Source organism: Myotis myotis, unplaced genomic scaffold, assembly GCF_014108235.1.
Source record: "Myotis myotis isolate mMyoMyo1 unplaced genomic scaffold, mMyoMyo1.p scaffold_m19_p_18, whole genome shotgun sequence".
Lineage (NCBI taxonomy): Eukaryota > Metazoa > Chordata > Mammalia > Chiroptera > Vespertilionidae > Myotis > Myotis myotis.
Window position 1 is genome coordinate 16,967,884 of NW_023416322.1, and position 17,387 is coordinate 16,985,270.

Here is a 17,387-nt window from a genome sequence, read left to right on the forward strand (position 1 = left end):
ATATCCTTTAATAACTATTAACTTAATTGTTAACTTAATTGATGCTCATCTAAAGCATCATAAATTCATAGTGACTTAAATGTTAAACTTTAAAAATAACACACTGCCATATTACCCAGAAATAAACCCAGGAAAAATGGGTTTTCTGGGTAATAAACCCAGAAAAATGTAAAGAGGGAAAAAAAAGGAGAAAATGCTGTTTTTCCTTCCAAACATGCTGCCAAATACCTAAGTTGTGTTTCAAGGTATAAAATTTGAGCTTTATTGGACAAGTAAAACTTGAATTGTTTTTACAGAATAATTTTTCTTTTGTACTAAATCATGCGATCATCCTTTGTCTTTATGAAGTGCCCAAAGGTGCTAAATAAACAAACAAAAAAACCCCAGCAGAACAGAAATCTAATCCTGTAGACCTCACTAACAGACTTCAGATAGAAAAGTTGCATGAATGATTCAGAAAAAGATTTTGGGTTGGAAGACTAATTCCATATAAAAAAAAGAAATACTTTCCATACACTAGCTAATTCTTCATACTTCAAGTTATTTGTTGGCTTCATAGCTAGATATAAATCTTAATTATCTTTTAAATATTTTTCTAAGTAGAAGGTGGGATTTTTCAATGAAACTACTTCTTACCTGTAGGAATTCTGGTTTTGATCCACATTGAGAAGGTGCCCGTTTTTTCTCCAGCTGATGGATGGTTTTGGTATGCCAGTAGCCTCGCAAGCCAGAGTCGTTTGAACATTCACAGTTACAGTGATGTTTGTAGGGCCCAGAGCAATAGACGGAGGAACTAAAACAGTCACCAAATAAGAGGGAAACACTCAGCAAATACTATGCTGTCAGAAGTATTTCTGCCCAAGCAAAATTAACCATTGGCAACGTGCCTCGTAGTTACAAAAACAATACCACCGTGTGCATTTAAATAGTGTTGTGATGGCACCATTCATAATGAGGAGAAAACATGGGTCTTGCCTGTTCATAATACAGTGTAATACATGTAAATAGCCTTGGATAGCAAAGTCTTTTTAAAAATATGTATATTTCACTTTTTTATTTTTCATTTTTTTGTTAATTCTCACCCGAGGATATATTTTTTCCAGTGGTTTTAGACAGAGTGGAAAGGAGAGGGAGAGAAACATCGATGTGAGAGAGACACATTGGGGCCAGGGATTGAAACCTGCACCTGAGCTACGTGCCTTTGCCTGGAATTGAATCCGGGACCCTTCAGTTTGCAGGCTAATGCTCTAACCACTGAGCAACCGGCTAGGGCTATGAAGGTCTTTAAGACCTTACCGGTTTAGGGTATCAAAGAACATGTGACCCAAGGACTGGATGTTGTTCATAGAAGTGTACTCACCATGGACTTGTAAGTCTATCCGCCTGCGGTCGGTCCCAGCAACATTGGTAGCCATACACAAATATCGCCCAGCATCGCTGACATGTGCTGCCTGGATGTGAAGGAATCCATTTTCCAAGATGGAATATCTACAAGAAGGATCACAATGAAGTCCCCTGAATCAGCCTGTTCTGATGACTCACATTTTGACTGAGAGCACTTTTCAAGACTTAGTTCACTCCATCTCCGGTCTTTTTCCTGCTTCAGAAATTGCCAACATGCTGGTGGAAACAAGGGATATTCTACAAAGGTGCCCCGCAGATGGGATTGTGATCTTGGAAGGGTGGTCATCGTTATGTTTTGGATATAAGTCTTAGGAATTACGCTTTTAAAATACTATAGTTTGATTCTCATATTAAGATGAAGAGACCCATTCTAATATACCAAGTTCAAAATAATGCATTGGGCAAAAGATTTAAGGATCTGTATTTCAGTTCCTACAGTAGTTCTCACCCCTTTCCAGAGCTGTTACCTTGCGTGATTCCCAGAGAGAACAGCCCCGTCCTTTCTCCACGTTATCCTCGGGGTTGGCACACCTTCAGCAAAGCATTCCAACACGGCTGACTTGTTTAGGTGAATGACAAGACTCTGGGGGCCACTCTTTATGTTTGGAGGAACTGCACGAGAGATGCATATGGAAGACTTCATTTGTGTTAATAACGCAGCCTGAACTAAGACTTTGAAGCCATAATACAAGGTGAGCTTTGAGTCACAACTATAACTTTGCCCACAGTTCATTCAGGTTAGTCTAAATAGAATCGGGGTTTTATTCCTAAAATATTATTCAAGATATTTGTGTTTAAAAATCAAGTGTAGATGGGGGAGGGGGTGTTGAATCCCTTATATGGTGTGTGAAATCTGGCTTTCTAGAAGAGAGGCTTACATAAAAGTCAGCCCTAGTCTGATGCAAATTAAAGATGATATTTCTTATTTTTCTTTGGCCAAATAATGGTCAGAGAATGTTAACACTGGCACCACTTCACATTAAATGAAGAACAGAAAGTGGGCTGTTTTAACAAAAAGCACATCTGTGATTAATCATGCAAGTCTCAGAGCATGCATTTTATTAATCATCAAATGCATATGGGAATGGGGAACCTGAATTTTAATTTTAGTAGCAGAGATATTAGTTGTGTGGGTCACCTAATATCCTGCAAAGTTTCATACATTAAAAATCCGAAGGGACTGTTCTGGTGGGAAGTCTGTATTATCTTCCTCAAGCTTGGCAAAGTTTAGTGTTAAGATTTTTTGTTCGATAAAATTGAAATTCAATGGCGGTTTCTGTCTAGTACATGTATACTGAAACACCAACATCAATAAAGGTGAACTAATCTGGCCAGCATGGCTCAGTGGTTGAGTGGCCCCTATGGACCAGGAGGTCAGGGTTCAATTCCCAGTCAGGGCACATGCTGGGTTGTGGGGGTGTGCAAAAGGCAGTCGATCAATGATTCTCTCTCATCATTGATGTTTCTATCTCTCTCTCCTTCTTCCTTCCTCTCTGAAATCAATAAAAAAATATTTTTAAAAAGGTGAACTAAATAATGGGCCACTTGTCATTTGGAAATTTAGTGTATTCACTTCCTGAATGGCTCGGATCTGAATGACATGAAACATTAGGATATGCTGATGACAATTGGGCACATATTATCCTCTACGCTAGAGTAATATGTCTTTAATTAATTTTTTTGAAATTGAGTTAGTCTGAATATGGCCACAATACAAATACTACATGTTGTCTTTTTCTAAAGAAATAGGAACCATGAGAATTAATATACTCATTAAAAAGATTATTACCTACTCAAATGTCCTTCGCTAAATTTTTAAATTGTGAACCAATGATTAATTTTTCTTACCATTGACAGTGAGAATAAAGTCTCTTGTAGTCTTTCCTGCGATGTTGCTGGCAGTGCAGGTGTAATTGGCTGTATCACCTGGGTCCGCATTGTTCACTTGCAAGTATCTCCCCCCAGATAGGATTCGGACTCGAGGTGTTGCCTGGATTCAGCAAGTAAAATAATATCATTAAAATGTCAGGACAAGGAAGTGAAATGTTACTTTATAACATCAACAGTCACTGTAGTAAACTGTAGAGCGCCTATTTTCCAGTACATGTTGTCTGCTCCCCCCACTATTATCCTGTATCAAAACTCAGGAGGATCCTGGCCAGTGTTTGTTAGTGGTTAGAGCTTTGGCCCAGACATACCTGGGTTGCCGTTCCATCCCAAGTGCGGAGGCAACCAATCGATGTGTCTCTCTCATATCTGTTTCTCGCTTTCTCTTTTTTCTCCTCTTGCTCTCTCTCTCCCTCTTTCCCTCCCTCTCATTCCCTCTCCCTGCCTACCACCCTTCCACTCACTCTAACATATCAATGGAAAAAATATCCTCAGGTGAGGATTAACAAAAAACAAAACAAAAAACCCATGAGAAGAGCATATATGCATAACCCATGAACACAGACAACAGTGCTGTGAAGGCCTGGGGGCAGTGGGAGCAGGGTGGAGGGAGTCAGTGGGGAAAAAATGGACATCTGTAATACTTTCAACAATAAAGATAGATTTAAAAAAACATACACCCAGGAGAACCATGTCTATGAGTGTGGTTAAGGCAGACATAACACATGTCCCCAGTTCTCCTGGACACAGTGATCCACTCAAGGATGGGCAGGCCACTCAAGCTGAGAATGGGAAGCTTTCGCGAGCCAGTAACTTGGTTCTTCAAGGATTCCAGTCCCAGACTCCTGGTGTTGCACAGGTTCTTGGGGTTACTCGTGAGGTCCAAGTTTGGACCAGGGGATTTAGTAACAGGGTTGCTGTAGAGACCTGGCATGACAGGTCAGTTCTTTTGAGACTCTGAAGGCTTCTTCTCTCTCAAGGTCAGAAACAACTGAGTGCTTCAAATCCCCCGTGAACCCATGGGCTCCAGGAGATACATGCTTGGGCCAATTTACGGCGCGTCTGGGATCACAATACCTATCTTCTGACCCGTAACTAGTTACTAACTACCCAGGTTAAAGTTGAGAAAAGAAGAAGGCGGACCCAAGGACCCTGTGCCCACCCCTGCAATGTTGAAAAACTAGTAGCCTGATGTTTGGTTTTGTCTACCTAGCCAAGACCCCACAACTGATTTTTTCTCTCTCTCAAAATGAATCCTTGGAAGTTACCAAGACTTACCTGTAACCGTTCTCCATTTTTAAGCCAAGTGATTACAGGTGGGGGCACTGCATCCGATTTGCATTCCAGTGTCACTTGTCTGTTCCGTAACACAGTGAAATCCTGGGACCCATCAGTTCCGGCAATATTAGGGGGTACTGCGTGTGAGAAAAATACACCACAGGCTTTCAATAAATGAGATGTAAAATGATCTGAATTATAATATGTAATCAACAAATATTGCTTCTGCTGTGTGAAATAAAAGGCATTAATAAAACATTCAGTTTATGGTACAAATGATTACAAACAGTGGCATGTGTTTTCACTTACTTAATACTTTTACATACAGTAAGTAATGAAATTCTTCCAAGCCACATGACTAACATAATCACATTAACATCACCATTTAACAAGTAAAGAAACTCTGGCACAAAGAAGGGATTCCATGTGCAGGATACGCTTGGTAATGATTTTCCCTGAACATCAGATTTTAAAACCACTAAATTAGGGTTTGTCTATAAAAATATACAGAAATGTATATATTTTTCTTAATATGCAGAAATTTATCTTTTTAATGTAACATATTATAACACACAATTTACATGTCAATAGTGGCAGGTCGAACTGGTGTGTAGGGCAGGTGGGTGGAGGAGGACACTCCTGTATTACACCAGCCCTACAGTTTGCACTGCCTCGTCACTTAGGTATTTTATGAGAATCAGATAAAAATGTGCTTAGTTTTTTAAAAAGCTCCTTTTCATGAAGAACAATTCCTATTTCTATGCCAGAGTGTAACTGGTCCAACTTTTTAGAACATAATTTGGCCTTAAATGTGTGTGTGTGTGTGTGTGTAAACAAGCAAGATATTTACAGGAATTCATCAAAATAAGATAATTAAGAAATAGGTCAACATGTATATACAAGGATGTTTATAACAGTGTTGCTAATATTGGTTTAAATATAAAAACAACCTAAATATCCAAAAATAAGTAATGGGTTAAATAAATGATGGCACATACGTTAAATGGAATACTGTGCAATTACAAAAAAGTAATTTTATAAAGATATATTTTTTGACATGAAAACATATTCACCATTCCATTAAGTGAGATTGAGAAACAGGTTAACTATTATTTGCTCTGTGACCACATTTCTGTGACAAAATATTAATATGCAAAATGGTCTTATCTTTGTGTGGTAAGATTATGAATTAAACAACTTTTCTTTTTATCATAATTTATATTCTGATTTTAAATATGAATTATTTGTGCAGGATCAAAAGAAGTAACAAAATCCAATGAACTATTCCTTAAAAGCATTTGGTCAGTAAAATATAAGCATCAGATTTGAAAAATACATATTTCCTAATGCATAATCATATCTTATGATCCACTGTGGAGGTGCCTCATGTTCCATCAAATATGGCTTCTAACTAGGTATTAGGGTATGATGGACTGACTACTGAACATTTTGCCAAATTTACCGTGCACTCTCACTAAATATTCTTTATCATCATCTCCTGCAGGGCTGGAGGCCAGGCATGTATATCTTCCTGTATCTTCAACCTACAAAAATCCAGGTATGTAAATTACACAATGTTACCACGTTAGTTTTAATGATGAGAATAAATATCCACTAGAATGAATTTGAAAATCTCACACCAACCAAGATTTCATTAAGATGGCACAATAATTAATATTAATAAACTGTTTTAACATTTGTGAATAGCATTCATTTATCACGCATTGCTTGGCATCTCTATTCTATGTAATTCTATGTTTTAACAGGGTTTTGGCACTTTAATCTCAATAATTGCATGTTAGGTATATTTCATGATCTCAGGAAAGGCAGATATGTACATGACAGACTGGATACTCAAAGTTTATTAAGGAAACAAGTATTTATGAGTTTGAATTTCACACTGAAAACTTCAAATAGGGTCTTCCTGAAGAAAGTAAAAATTAAGTAAATAAATGAATAAATAAATATCAGGTTACATAAATAAAGCACATGAATGCCACATGTTGAATATACCTTTGAGGAAACAATAGGGCTATATTATGTAATTTGGCTGCAAATAGTGTTGACTGACAGCTAAATCTATTTTCTCACTAAAACCAGAAACATTTCTTTAAAAAAACCTCAAGCATAGTTTCCACTGGAAGTGTTAGTCTTCATTCATATGTTTGACTTTTTTTTGTAGAAATGGCCCATACTTATGTGTGTGTAAAGTATACTCTGGAAAGTAGATGATCTTACTACTGTGAAAAATCTATTTTGGAAAAGTAGGAAAATCTTGTTTTCATTTATTTTACTACTTGAACATTCCTAGTATATTGGAAATTTTAAAATTCTTACATTCAAAACTGACTTTATAGGTTATGGAAAAACTTTTTTGGTAGGCTGCAAAAACTCCTTTGAAAACATTTAAGACCAGTATGTTAAGACTAGTATTTTTGGAAAAATACTTAAACACAACTTTAGAAGAATGCCACTCACCAGTTCCTTCAATTAAGAATTTAAAATGCTGTGCTACTGCCTAGAGCAGTGGTTCTCAAACTTGGCTGCACATTAGAATCACATGGGAATCTTTTTAAAATCCTGATTTCTGGGCCTCATCCTCTGGAAATTCTGTTTCTTTGTTACTAATGTTGTGGCCCCACCCCATCACAAAGAAACAGAATTTCCGGAGGACGAGGCCCAGAAATCAGGATTTTAAAAAGATCCCCAGGTGATTCTAATGTGCAGCCAAGGTTGAGAACCACTGGTCTAGAGAATAATTTCTGAATTTCTCATCATATTTTCAAAACCTCTAAAAGTCAACTCTTCTCAACCAACTCATTTTATTCCCAAGTAATACTTTCCCTGCACTTGTCCTGACTTAGCCAAACTTGAAGCATCATTCATGATTACTCTTAAATCTTGCCTCCTCCAAGAAATATTTCCTGACGACTTAGGCCCTTCAGGATATCAACGGTCATTATTTGTAGCTACATTTTCTAGGATGCGTTCTGTTAATAGGGTGTTTGAAAATTATAGTTGATCAGTTTTTTTAGAGTAAGATTTTGCAGAGTTGTTGACAAGTGCTATGGCTCACAGAGGAGGAAAGGCACAGTCCATAGGTTTCCAAGTCTACTTGGTCATACAATTCTTCCCTCTTGGGAATAAATCACAGATGAATGTCTGACAAAAGACGTCTTAGGAAACTCTTGTCTCTACCACACATTTTGGAATTTGCACAACATCCATTATGTGCCAGGCAATCTGTATGTTACAGATATGTACATGAAAAGACAAAAGTAAAACATGATTTAGTAAGTGCTTTAGGTGGGATGTGTATAAAATGTTATGGAAACGGAGGCGTGGAGGAACCAAGAGCAGTCACTTCTATGTTTTTAATGGTTTTCTTATTTCTTTTCCTAATTTTATCATACGTGTAGCTTTATTTCTCCTAGACAACTGAAAGCTCACTGAAGGCTGAGAAATGTCTTATGGGTTATGCTGGTATTCTCCACAATAGCCAGAACATGCGGGTCACCATTTAACACTCTATGCATCTCTGTCTTGTTTGGTTATAACTCAACTTTTCATTCTTGCATTTAAGTCCTACTGCAATGTGGCCTTAATCTCCCTCTTAAGCTTTATCTATTTATTCCCTTACATTTATGATTCTTTTATAAATGCATGATTTATAATCCACATATGTTCCTGTCTTCATGCTATTCTTTATGTTACAAAATTCTTTTACTTCCTTTTTGGCCCATTGAAATTATAGCATTCAAGTGGTTTGCTGGTTGGACCTGGGTTTTCTCTGGGTTACTGCAGGGTCTGATGGAGAGAAGAGGGGAATGGAAGGTGTGTTCTCTTTGGTGTTAGAAATGAGAAGTGTGCCGAGCTCCATCACTGAGTAACAATAAGTACTCGTCAGGCAAGTACGTAATCTCTCTGGATCTGTTTGTGGGTTTATAGGATGGGGATAAAGACATGGCCTCATAGAGTTGTCATGAGGGTCACCATTATGATAGACCCATAGCTGAACACAGGACCAGCAAAATTTATAATCCCCAGCTCTCTTTTTCCAGCTCCCTTTCTTTCCTTCCTCTTTTCTCAGTGAAAATGCAAACAAAATATGATTAAATAATTTGCTATTCTATTTTAAAAGGAATGACGATTATAACAACAATAATAGCAGCAGCTAATTCTATCTAACTCTGTTTTAGAATCACTACATGCCTGTGGCATCAGTCTAAGCAGGCATGTTAGATCATCTCTAAATCCCCAAGTGTACGAGTTAGGTATTATTATCATTTTCCCCCTCAGTTCACAGATGAGAACACTGGGCCACAGGTGGGCAATATTTGTACTATAAGGCTTGTCTTTATTAGAACAGAAGACACTAAGATAGCCCAGACATATTCCCCTTAAATAGACTCACATTTCTGATTAATTTCCTTAAACACAAGGAAATAACAGTCAATTTTACTGAATCGTTCAATCATTTTTAAAAAAATGGTGTCTCTTTAGATTTTCGGTTATGGTAGTTCATTTTGAAGATCAAAAGTGCTCTTTGAGGCTTCAGATATATGTATGTTGAATTGCGTTTTGGCAGTTTCATAAAGTGCTACATGATACAAATTAACAGCTTCTGAAAATCTTTGATCAGTTATAACACTGAAAATTTATAAAAGTTAACGTGCAGATATCTTGCTTCCTTCTGAAAATCGATGATTTTACTACCGTGGAAAATACATTTTTGGAAAGCAGGAAAATCTTTGACACTTCTTTCTAGTCATGTTACCTTGTAAGCGTCTACCCAGTCATGCATATTGTAGGACCAATCTATCGTTGCTAAAGTTACGGAGAGCTGTGATATGTTCCGATTCAAAGATAAAATTTTCCCAACATTTCTCAGATATCAGCAAGGGAGAAGCTGAACCAAGGATAAAATAATTGTATGAGCTGAACTTACCTGACTACTAGATATTCGAAGAACCTCTCCTCCTCCAAGAGTTTGTACCTGATCTGTCTGGGGAAGGGGCCGTCCATCTTTCATCCAGGAGATTTTAGGAGCTGGGATTCCAGAAGCAATGCAGGTAAGTTCAAGTGGATTATTAACAATCACTGATATCTCTGTAGGTTCTTCAGATCCATTGATATGAGGTGGTTCTATTTAAAGGAAATTAGAAACAAAATAAACTTGCTGTTTCATAAAGTACTGCTGGTTAGAAAATCTTTAAAAGAAAACTTGACTCAAATGTATCGTTCAGCCCAGCCGGCATGGCTCAGTGGTTGAGTGTCGACCTATGAAACAGGAGGTCACAGGTTCCACTCCCAGTCAGGGCACATGCCCAGGTTGCGGGCTCAATCCCTAGTGTGAGGTGTGTAGGAGGCAGCCGATCAATGATTCTCTCTCATCATTGATGTTTCTATCTCCCTCTCCCTCTCCCTGCCTCTCTGAAATCAATAAAAATATAAAAGAAATTTATGGTTCATATGATACAATCTAATTAGAACAGGATGCCAAAATAATTACTAGATGTTATTACATTTTAAAAAAGGCAATGCTTTAAAAAGGATGGCTCATGGGTATAACACATCACAAAGTAACAAGCCATTACAAAGCAGCTACCTCTCAGTAATTGGGGTTCCGATCATTAGAGCAGTCTTACTTAACTGTGAAGATCTGAAAAGAATAGAAAGTAACCCCATCTTTTTCAAAGAGCGGTACTTAAACACAGTAGTGTGTTTCTGCACCTTTCATATAGCTGCTGCTTCTACAAAAGCAATAGGCAAATGCTATGGAATTTGCTATCAGCTCTTCAATGCAGAACTTTAAGAGGAAATGATCACTAAGCAGATGAAAAAATAGTTACATTTGGAGACTATTTCTGCATAAAACACATTTGTTATGTCTGGGCAGAAACTCTTTTTCATTATTTATACTTCTAAATTATCCTTCTCAAGGGGATGTTAAGGAATCTAGACCCTTGAAAGGAACAAGAAGGTTTTCATTTCAACTGTTTCTAAGTTTAGGAATGCCTTTGAAACAGACCTCCCTTACAAAGATCATTCAAGTTTTCTACGAGCATTTCCAGCTTACTGTTTCATAAGGCCGCCAAAATCGGTTGGACAGCTCCAAACATTAACTGTCTTCTTATTTTATTTTATTTTTTAAAATCAGGCACATAGTTTACAACAGAGGCTCACAGGAAAGGAGGTGGAGTCAAACTGCCCGAGTTTGAATACTGGCTCCAAAAATTCGTAGGTTGGTGAATTTGAACACATCTCAAAATATAGATGGTACTATTATTTCACTATAGGATTGTTGTGAGGATTTAATGAGATCATCTAGGAACAATGTATATTTCTTTTGTGTTTCTGAATCTGTTTTATTTTATAATTAAGGGTTTAAAAAAGTTATTACTATTATAATGCCTGCTACAGCTGTTGGTATTATTATTAAAACGACGCCTCCTAAAAATTTCTACCCGTGGTCATCATTTTTCTTTCTGGAAAAAGAAGGATATATTAAATATGTCTTTGTTTATAGATTATAATTAAGAAATCAGACAAAATACATTTCCTTAAGTGTATTTTAAGTTGATTCACTATTTCTTGCTTAAAAGATTTGTGTCTCCATGTTGTTTACTGAGTTAAATAAAAGCTCTGTATTACAGCTCCCAAGGCTTTCATAATATGGCTTAATCTATCTTTATAATATTATCTACTTTTAATATACTTGTCCTTCAACAAGTTCAGTGCTTTCTTGTTCTGTGACTTTTCTAATGCTATTCCTTCCAATGAAACATTGTCCACTAATCCCATTTCCTAACTGAGCATATTCAAGGACAACCAAGGTCACATTAATGTCATTAAGTTCATTTGTAAAACTATATATCCTTCCTTGATTATCTCAACAAACTATGAAATTTCTATCCCTTCTCATTTCCACAGTGTGTTGTCTGTATCACTCAAAAGCATGTCCCTGATTCTTTTTCTGACTCTGGTCAATTCTTTATTCCTCTCACTTGCTGTGTATTTACTGTGTATCAGCCACCGTGGATAAAAAGATTAGTTAGGCCTGGCCTTTATCCTAAAAAGATTCTAGTCACTAGATTTAAAATCACAACAATAACAACATGTTCCCAAATGGCTCAATCCCCAGTCATCAGAGCCTACAGGTGATAAGTGATTGTGAACTTCTGCACTCTGGATCTTGTCCCGAAGTCTTGTATCAGGGCGGCCTAGGCATTGTCCACAGTCTCAGGAGTCCAGAGCTTTATTTCTAGCCTACATCTCTCATCTGAACTCCAGACCCAGAAATCTACTGATTTAGATAAACATCTCCAGTGGGACGTTTGAAAACGACTTCACCTCAACCTGTTGCCTTGTTCCTCAAAACCTGGTCCTTTTCCAGCAGTCGCTGCATTTATGTGAAAGGTCCACCAATCATTCAGTCATGTGAGCCAGAAACTAGGAGTCCTCCTTGATATCTTCTTCACCTGTGTTCAAATCCACACCTAAGTCCTAACACTGCTACCCGCAGTTCTTACCAGAATACATCTTCTTCTCACCTCCATCACTAATCTGAGCTAAAACACACTTACTTGGACCCATATCTCCTCCCTGCTGGCTGCAGGTGCCTACCCAATATCAATTATTTGTTTCTTTCTCGTTAACAGACCCTGATTTTGTTGGGGTTGTGCCTCTTCAGTAGAGAGCAGGTGGAGTAACATGTGACAATTCTGACCCATAGGTATTCATGGGACTTCTAAGAAAGTCCCCAAACTCTTTGCTCTATGAATTTTTCCTGCTCTATTGCTGCATCCAGTGATTCTGGGGTGGGGTGAGCAAACAATGTGTGATCATGGAACTATGATATGAAGGCCAGGAGAACTATAAACATCTGAACTGGTGAACCAATGCAACTACCGCCTACCGCCAGATACCTCGCTCAGCAAGAGAAACAGAAGTTCTTTGTTCCAGCTGCCATCTTTTTAGAAGTTCTGTTTTTCCTAAACATAATTGAGAATAGTACACTGGTCTCCTGCTCTAAGTAGCTCTCCACGCTGTAGTAAGAGAGGCCTTTTCAAACTGCAACTTTACTCATGGCATTCCATTTAGTAGAATTTTTACTGGTTTTCCATCGTTCTAGGATAAAAACCAACATTTTTAATGTGGTCAACAAAGCCTTCATAGCCTGGACCCCGTCAAAACCCCTCAGCTTTGTTTTGTAGGATTTCCTCCCTTGCTTTTGGTATTTTCCCCAAAATGGACTTTCCAGAACCACTAATACACCACGATACCTCCCACCACGTGGATGGAATTAAGATGAGAATAGCAGTTCCCCAAATTAGCACACTGACATTCACATTCTGAGGGTAACACTGATTCAAGTGTAGCATTTTTCAGGTTTTAAGGGAATTAGCTTTCAACAGATGCTGGAATGCAGAAACTTCTCTCTCTGCTGAAGCAGTTTTCAAATCTGTCTTCAGAAGATATAATTTTTATACACCCTTCAGCTGGGAAGGCTGTTCTTTGTAAATGACTCTAACAACGTCAGCATTATTTTTCTCTTTCATTTTCTACATCCAGAAATGCACCATGATTCTATTTCTGAATTCCTAGAGGGTTTTTCCTTCTCTCTTTCCCCACTCATTGCCTCTTCCTGGGTCAGGGCCTGCATTTTCAGGCCTGTATGAGTACAACAGGCTCTTCTCTGAATTCTTCACCCTGTCATCAGAAGGAATTTCGGGGAGATGAAATCTAGTTGTAACACATCCCTGTTTGAGCTTTTTTACTGCCTTTGTCAAGGGGTCAAATTCTCTAAAATGTTCCCAAGGCTCTTCACGGTTTGTATCTTTCCAGTCTTGTCTTTTGCTACGCCTCCTTTCTCACTCAGTTCAGTGAGTACAGATGGACAACTCAAGCTCTATCATTTTCAGGAGAAAGATGTAGGCAACTCCTCAATATTGAATGTTTACATACCTAGGACCTTCAGGATAAAGTGTTTGCTGACTTCTCCAGCTTCGTTGGAGGCAATGCAGGTGTACCTTCCCGAATCTTCGGTCTCTGCTTGGATGAGTTGAAGGACCATTCCTTGAGTGCTTACTGTCAGATGGGCGTCAAGCCCCAGAGGCTGGCCATCCCTAAGCCATGACATTCGGGGAGTTGGGGTTCCATCTGTGAGGCATGTCATGGAGGTAGAACTGCCCTTGACAATTATGATGTCCTCTGTTCCCATGGCATTGTCGAGATTTGGTGGTACTACACATAAAAGAAAACGGGCACGTTTTATATATCTACTTTGAGATCAGTTTAGATTAAAAAGTTGAAGAGTTCAATTAGTTTTATAGTGTTTCTATGCTCTATAAAAATATAGAATTGAAAACAGCATGTAATGAGTTGATGACGTCACCATAAAAACATGTGTTAGGTAGGGAATTACTAATCTTCCAAAGTATTAGCAATGAAACCTCAGGAATGTTTCCTGTAGAACATACAATGTTCCAATGTGTTTAAATTTTGGCCATTGTTTTAACTGCTTAGGCTTGTCTCTTTAATTTGTTATAATACATATTATAAAATCCAGAAGTATATTTTCAACTACTTTCAATAAATAAAATAATAGTATGTTCTAGAGTAAGTTTTATATAAGCCAACATCAGTCATTTACATTAAATAGTTGCTTGACTATTCTGAGATGTCCTTAGGGATTGAGAAATCTAGACCAGAAAACCTTCATATTTCAGAAATGAAATGTTGCGAGTTCTCTATACATACACACAAAGACATATGTAGGGTGTTCCAAAAATGTATATACCCTGTATATATGAGAGCTCAATTGATGTTTCTTTTTTTCCAGATTGAACCCACTGGAATTAATAATTATTAAAAGTGTATACATTTTGGGGACACCCTGTTTATGCACACATCAATTCACATTTTCGATACGGAATTAATAATTATTAAAAGTGTATACATTTTGGGGACACCCTGTTTATGCACACATCAATTCACATTTTCGATACTCTAAATGGGCCACTAATAATATTAGAAAACAGTCTGAACTTTCTATTTGTATGAAAGGAATGGTCTTACGTCTGGATTGAAATGCTATGTTTAAAATTTTAGTTTTGACTTAATGTAAAATTCCAGGTTAGAAGAGCATTTTGGCAAACAGACAGTATGCTCTAACAAACATGAACCCCGTGGAAGAAAATGTGTTCTTCCCTAGTTGGCAAGATCCTATTTTGCCAAGCTTTTCTGATACGGCAATATCTAAATATAAAAGCATGTTGCTTAATACTAGACCCATGGTAAAACACTAGAGTCATTTCTGCGACATACCAAACACTTGAAGACTATAATGTTTATTATCCACCCCAGCTCTGTTGGAGGCCACACAAGTGTACACGGCAACATCAGACACCTGAGCTCTCACAATCCTGAAAAACAATTTGACCCAACAGTTCATAATTTGATCCCATCCAACATACACAAGTAAAATACCTATGGTTTAAACATAAATATAGAAAGTGATTTATGTGGGAAAAGTTTAGGTATGAAGGTTATAACCATCCATCATAAACCACAGATGCCTCAAATGTAATTTATCCTACAAAGTTGATTTGACACGGACAGTAAGCCACTGAAAATATAGTACAGTTTGAGAGGTGAATATTTTTCAAATATATTCTAATAGAGAATGATATTAATGTGAAAAATCACATGATTTAGTAGGCATCTTCCTATCATTTGCCTATTAATTTTAGCTAATAGTTGTTCTCAGAAATATATGTAATAGATACGTCTTTTTATAAAAGACCTATTTTATACAATTTACTAAAATACGAGCATTGAAATAAGAATAAAAAGCCATTGTAATTAAATATTTGTTATCCTCCCTCTTCTAAAAAGATACTGAAAAGGAAAACGAACAATAGTAAAAACTTAGAACAACAACAACAACATTCCTTAAACACGATTTAGATAAGTTAAAGTCTACAGTCACTGAGACTTTATCTGTCCAGCAAACAAGAAGTCACATGCGATAAAAGCTGACCTGATGACCTGCCCTCCTGACAGCAACCGGATGTGGGAGGACAGGGGCACGGGAAGTCCGTTCTTCAGCCAGTTTATCTGGGGCGGAGGCGTCCCTGTGGCTCGGCATTCAATATTGATTGAAGTGTCCACCAAGGCCGTTAGTTTCTCTGCTTCTTCTTTATTACCCCTGATGGCAGGTGGGACTACGTCGCGCAGAAAACGAGAGAGGGAAGGGTGTGTGTGTGTGTGTTACTGATTCAAACCATCTCACAAGGAGCCCGCAATGACATCATATTGTCGAACGAAATGCTTCAGACACCTACTGCTGGGCCTTCGTATTGCACTGAGAGAGCCCTGACGTGGCACAGCCAAAGGAGGGTGGAATTTCATGCTTACCGTAAACATTCAGGTTAAAAATTCGGTCTTCCTCTCCAGCAGGATTAGTGGCGACACACGTGTATTTCCCCATGTCGGACGGGAGAGCTCCGAGAATGATTAACGTGCTGCCGGTGGCAGTCACCCTGTGGAAGGGTTTATAGGAGTACTGAGATGATTTGTATAGAGCGAAGATCTGGAAGACTTACCCCAGATCATGGTGCTTTTTTAAAAGACACAGACCTCAGAGGGAAGGCAGGCGAGGTTAGGTGAGGTGCTGGGTGTGGGTAAGAGATTAACCAAAGAACTTGTATGCATATAAGCATAACCAATGGACCCAGACAATGGGGGTTGGGGTGGTATAGGCCAGGGCTAGAGTGCGGGGGCAGGTTGGGAGACGACAATGGGGGGAAAAGACATATGAAATACTTTCAACAATAAAGATTTAATAAAATTTAATTTAAAAAAACACACACCATAAAATACATCTTTCCCTTGGATTTAATGGTTCACATATTTTTCACTAACTACATGGAAGCCTGAAAAGTCAGAGCTAGTTAAACAGATGGAGATTTCAGGCAACCAACTAAAATTCTACAGTCAAGGGTCTCATACATCCACTGCCTCCTTATGGGAAAAAAGGAAACGAACAAAATTAGATTAGAAACTTGTCTATCCAAAGACACTGTTTTTCTTTTCTTTCCCCACTTCATAGTTAGAACATTTTATCCTTGAGGTTTGAATTAAATAAAAATTATTAAAAATTCTGGTATGAAAATTAAAAACTGCTACCATGAGAAATTAAAAAAATATGTATTTAAAAAAATCTAGTTATAACCCTGGCCTGTAGCTCAGTGGTTAGTGTTGGCCTGCACACCAAAGGGTCATGGGTTCTATTCCTGATATCTGGGTTGCAGGTTCTATCCCCAGCCCTGGTCGGGGTATGTGCAGGAGGCAACCAATCGATGTGTCTCTCTCACATCGATGCTTTTCTCTCTGTCTCGCTCTCCCTCCCTCGCCACTCCCTTTCACGCTCTGGAAATCAATGGAAAAAATACCCTCAGGTGAAGATGAACAAAAGAACAACAATAAAATCTAGTTATAAACAACTGTGTAATACCTAATGAGACGGAGCGGAATAGAATAATTTATTTAAACTGCGACACCAACTCAGAATTATATATGCATATATTTTGCCAACATTTTTCTAGAAGTTGCTAAAGCTTTTCCTTTGAACTGTGTAAATGGTAAATAATAACTACACAGTTAGATTATCAAAGACATTTAAGTTAAGATCATTGCATTATTGACTCCCTTCACAGACCAATTATCAAACAAAACTTCCTGTTTTATAGAGGTTACATTGCTATCTATAGTTACTCCTACAATGTTGATTTTATTAATTTCTCCCAGTGTCA

General features: G+C 37.8%; 1 protein-coding gene across 1 annotated transcript in view; it reads right to left on the minus strand.

Moving 5' to 3' along the window:
- Window positions 1-17,387, minus strand: part of HMCN1 (hemicentin 1) — a 377,912-nt gene that overhangs the window by 63,572 nt on the left and 296,953 nt on the right. The window contains exons 65-75 of the mRNA XM_036343707.1: window positions 15,991-16,115; window positions 15,614-15,797; window positions 14,899-14,996; window positions 13,537-13,815; window positions 9,518-9,714; window positions 6,032-6,113; window positions 4,570-4,706; window positions 3,253-3,394; window positions 1,872-2,016; window positions 1,361-1,488; window positions 637-793 (exon numbers count right to left, since the gene is read on the minus strand). Of these exons, the coding sequence (XP_036199600.1) occupies window positions 637-793; window positions 1,361-1,488; window positions 1,872-2,016; window positions 3,253-3,394; window positions 4,570-4,706; window positions 6,032-6,113; window positions 9,518-9,714; window positions 13,537-13,815; window positions 14,899-14,996; window positions 15,614-15,797; window positions 15,991-16,115 (1,674 nt within the window). The remainder of the gene's footprint in view (window positions 1-636; window positions 794-1,360; window positions 1,489-1,871; window positions 2,017-3,252; window positions 3,395-4,569; window positions 4,707-6,031; window positions 6,114-9,517; window positions 9,715-13,536; window positions 13,816-14,898; window positions 14,997-15,613; window positions 15,798-15,990; window positions 16,116-17,387) is intronic.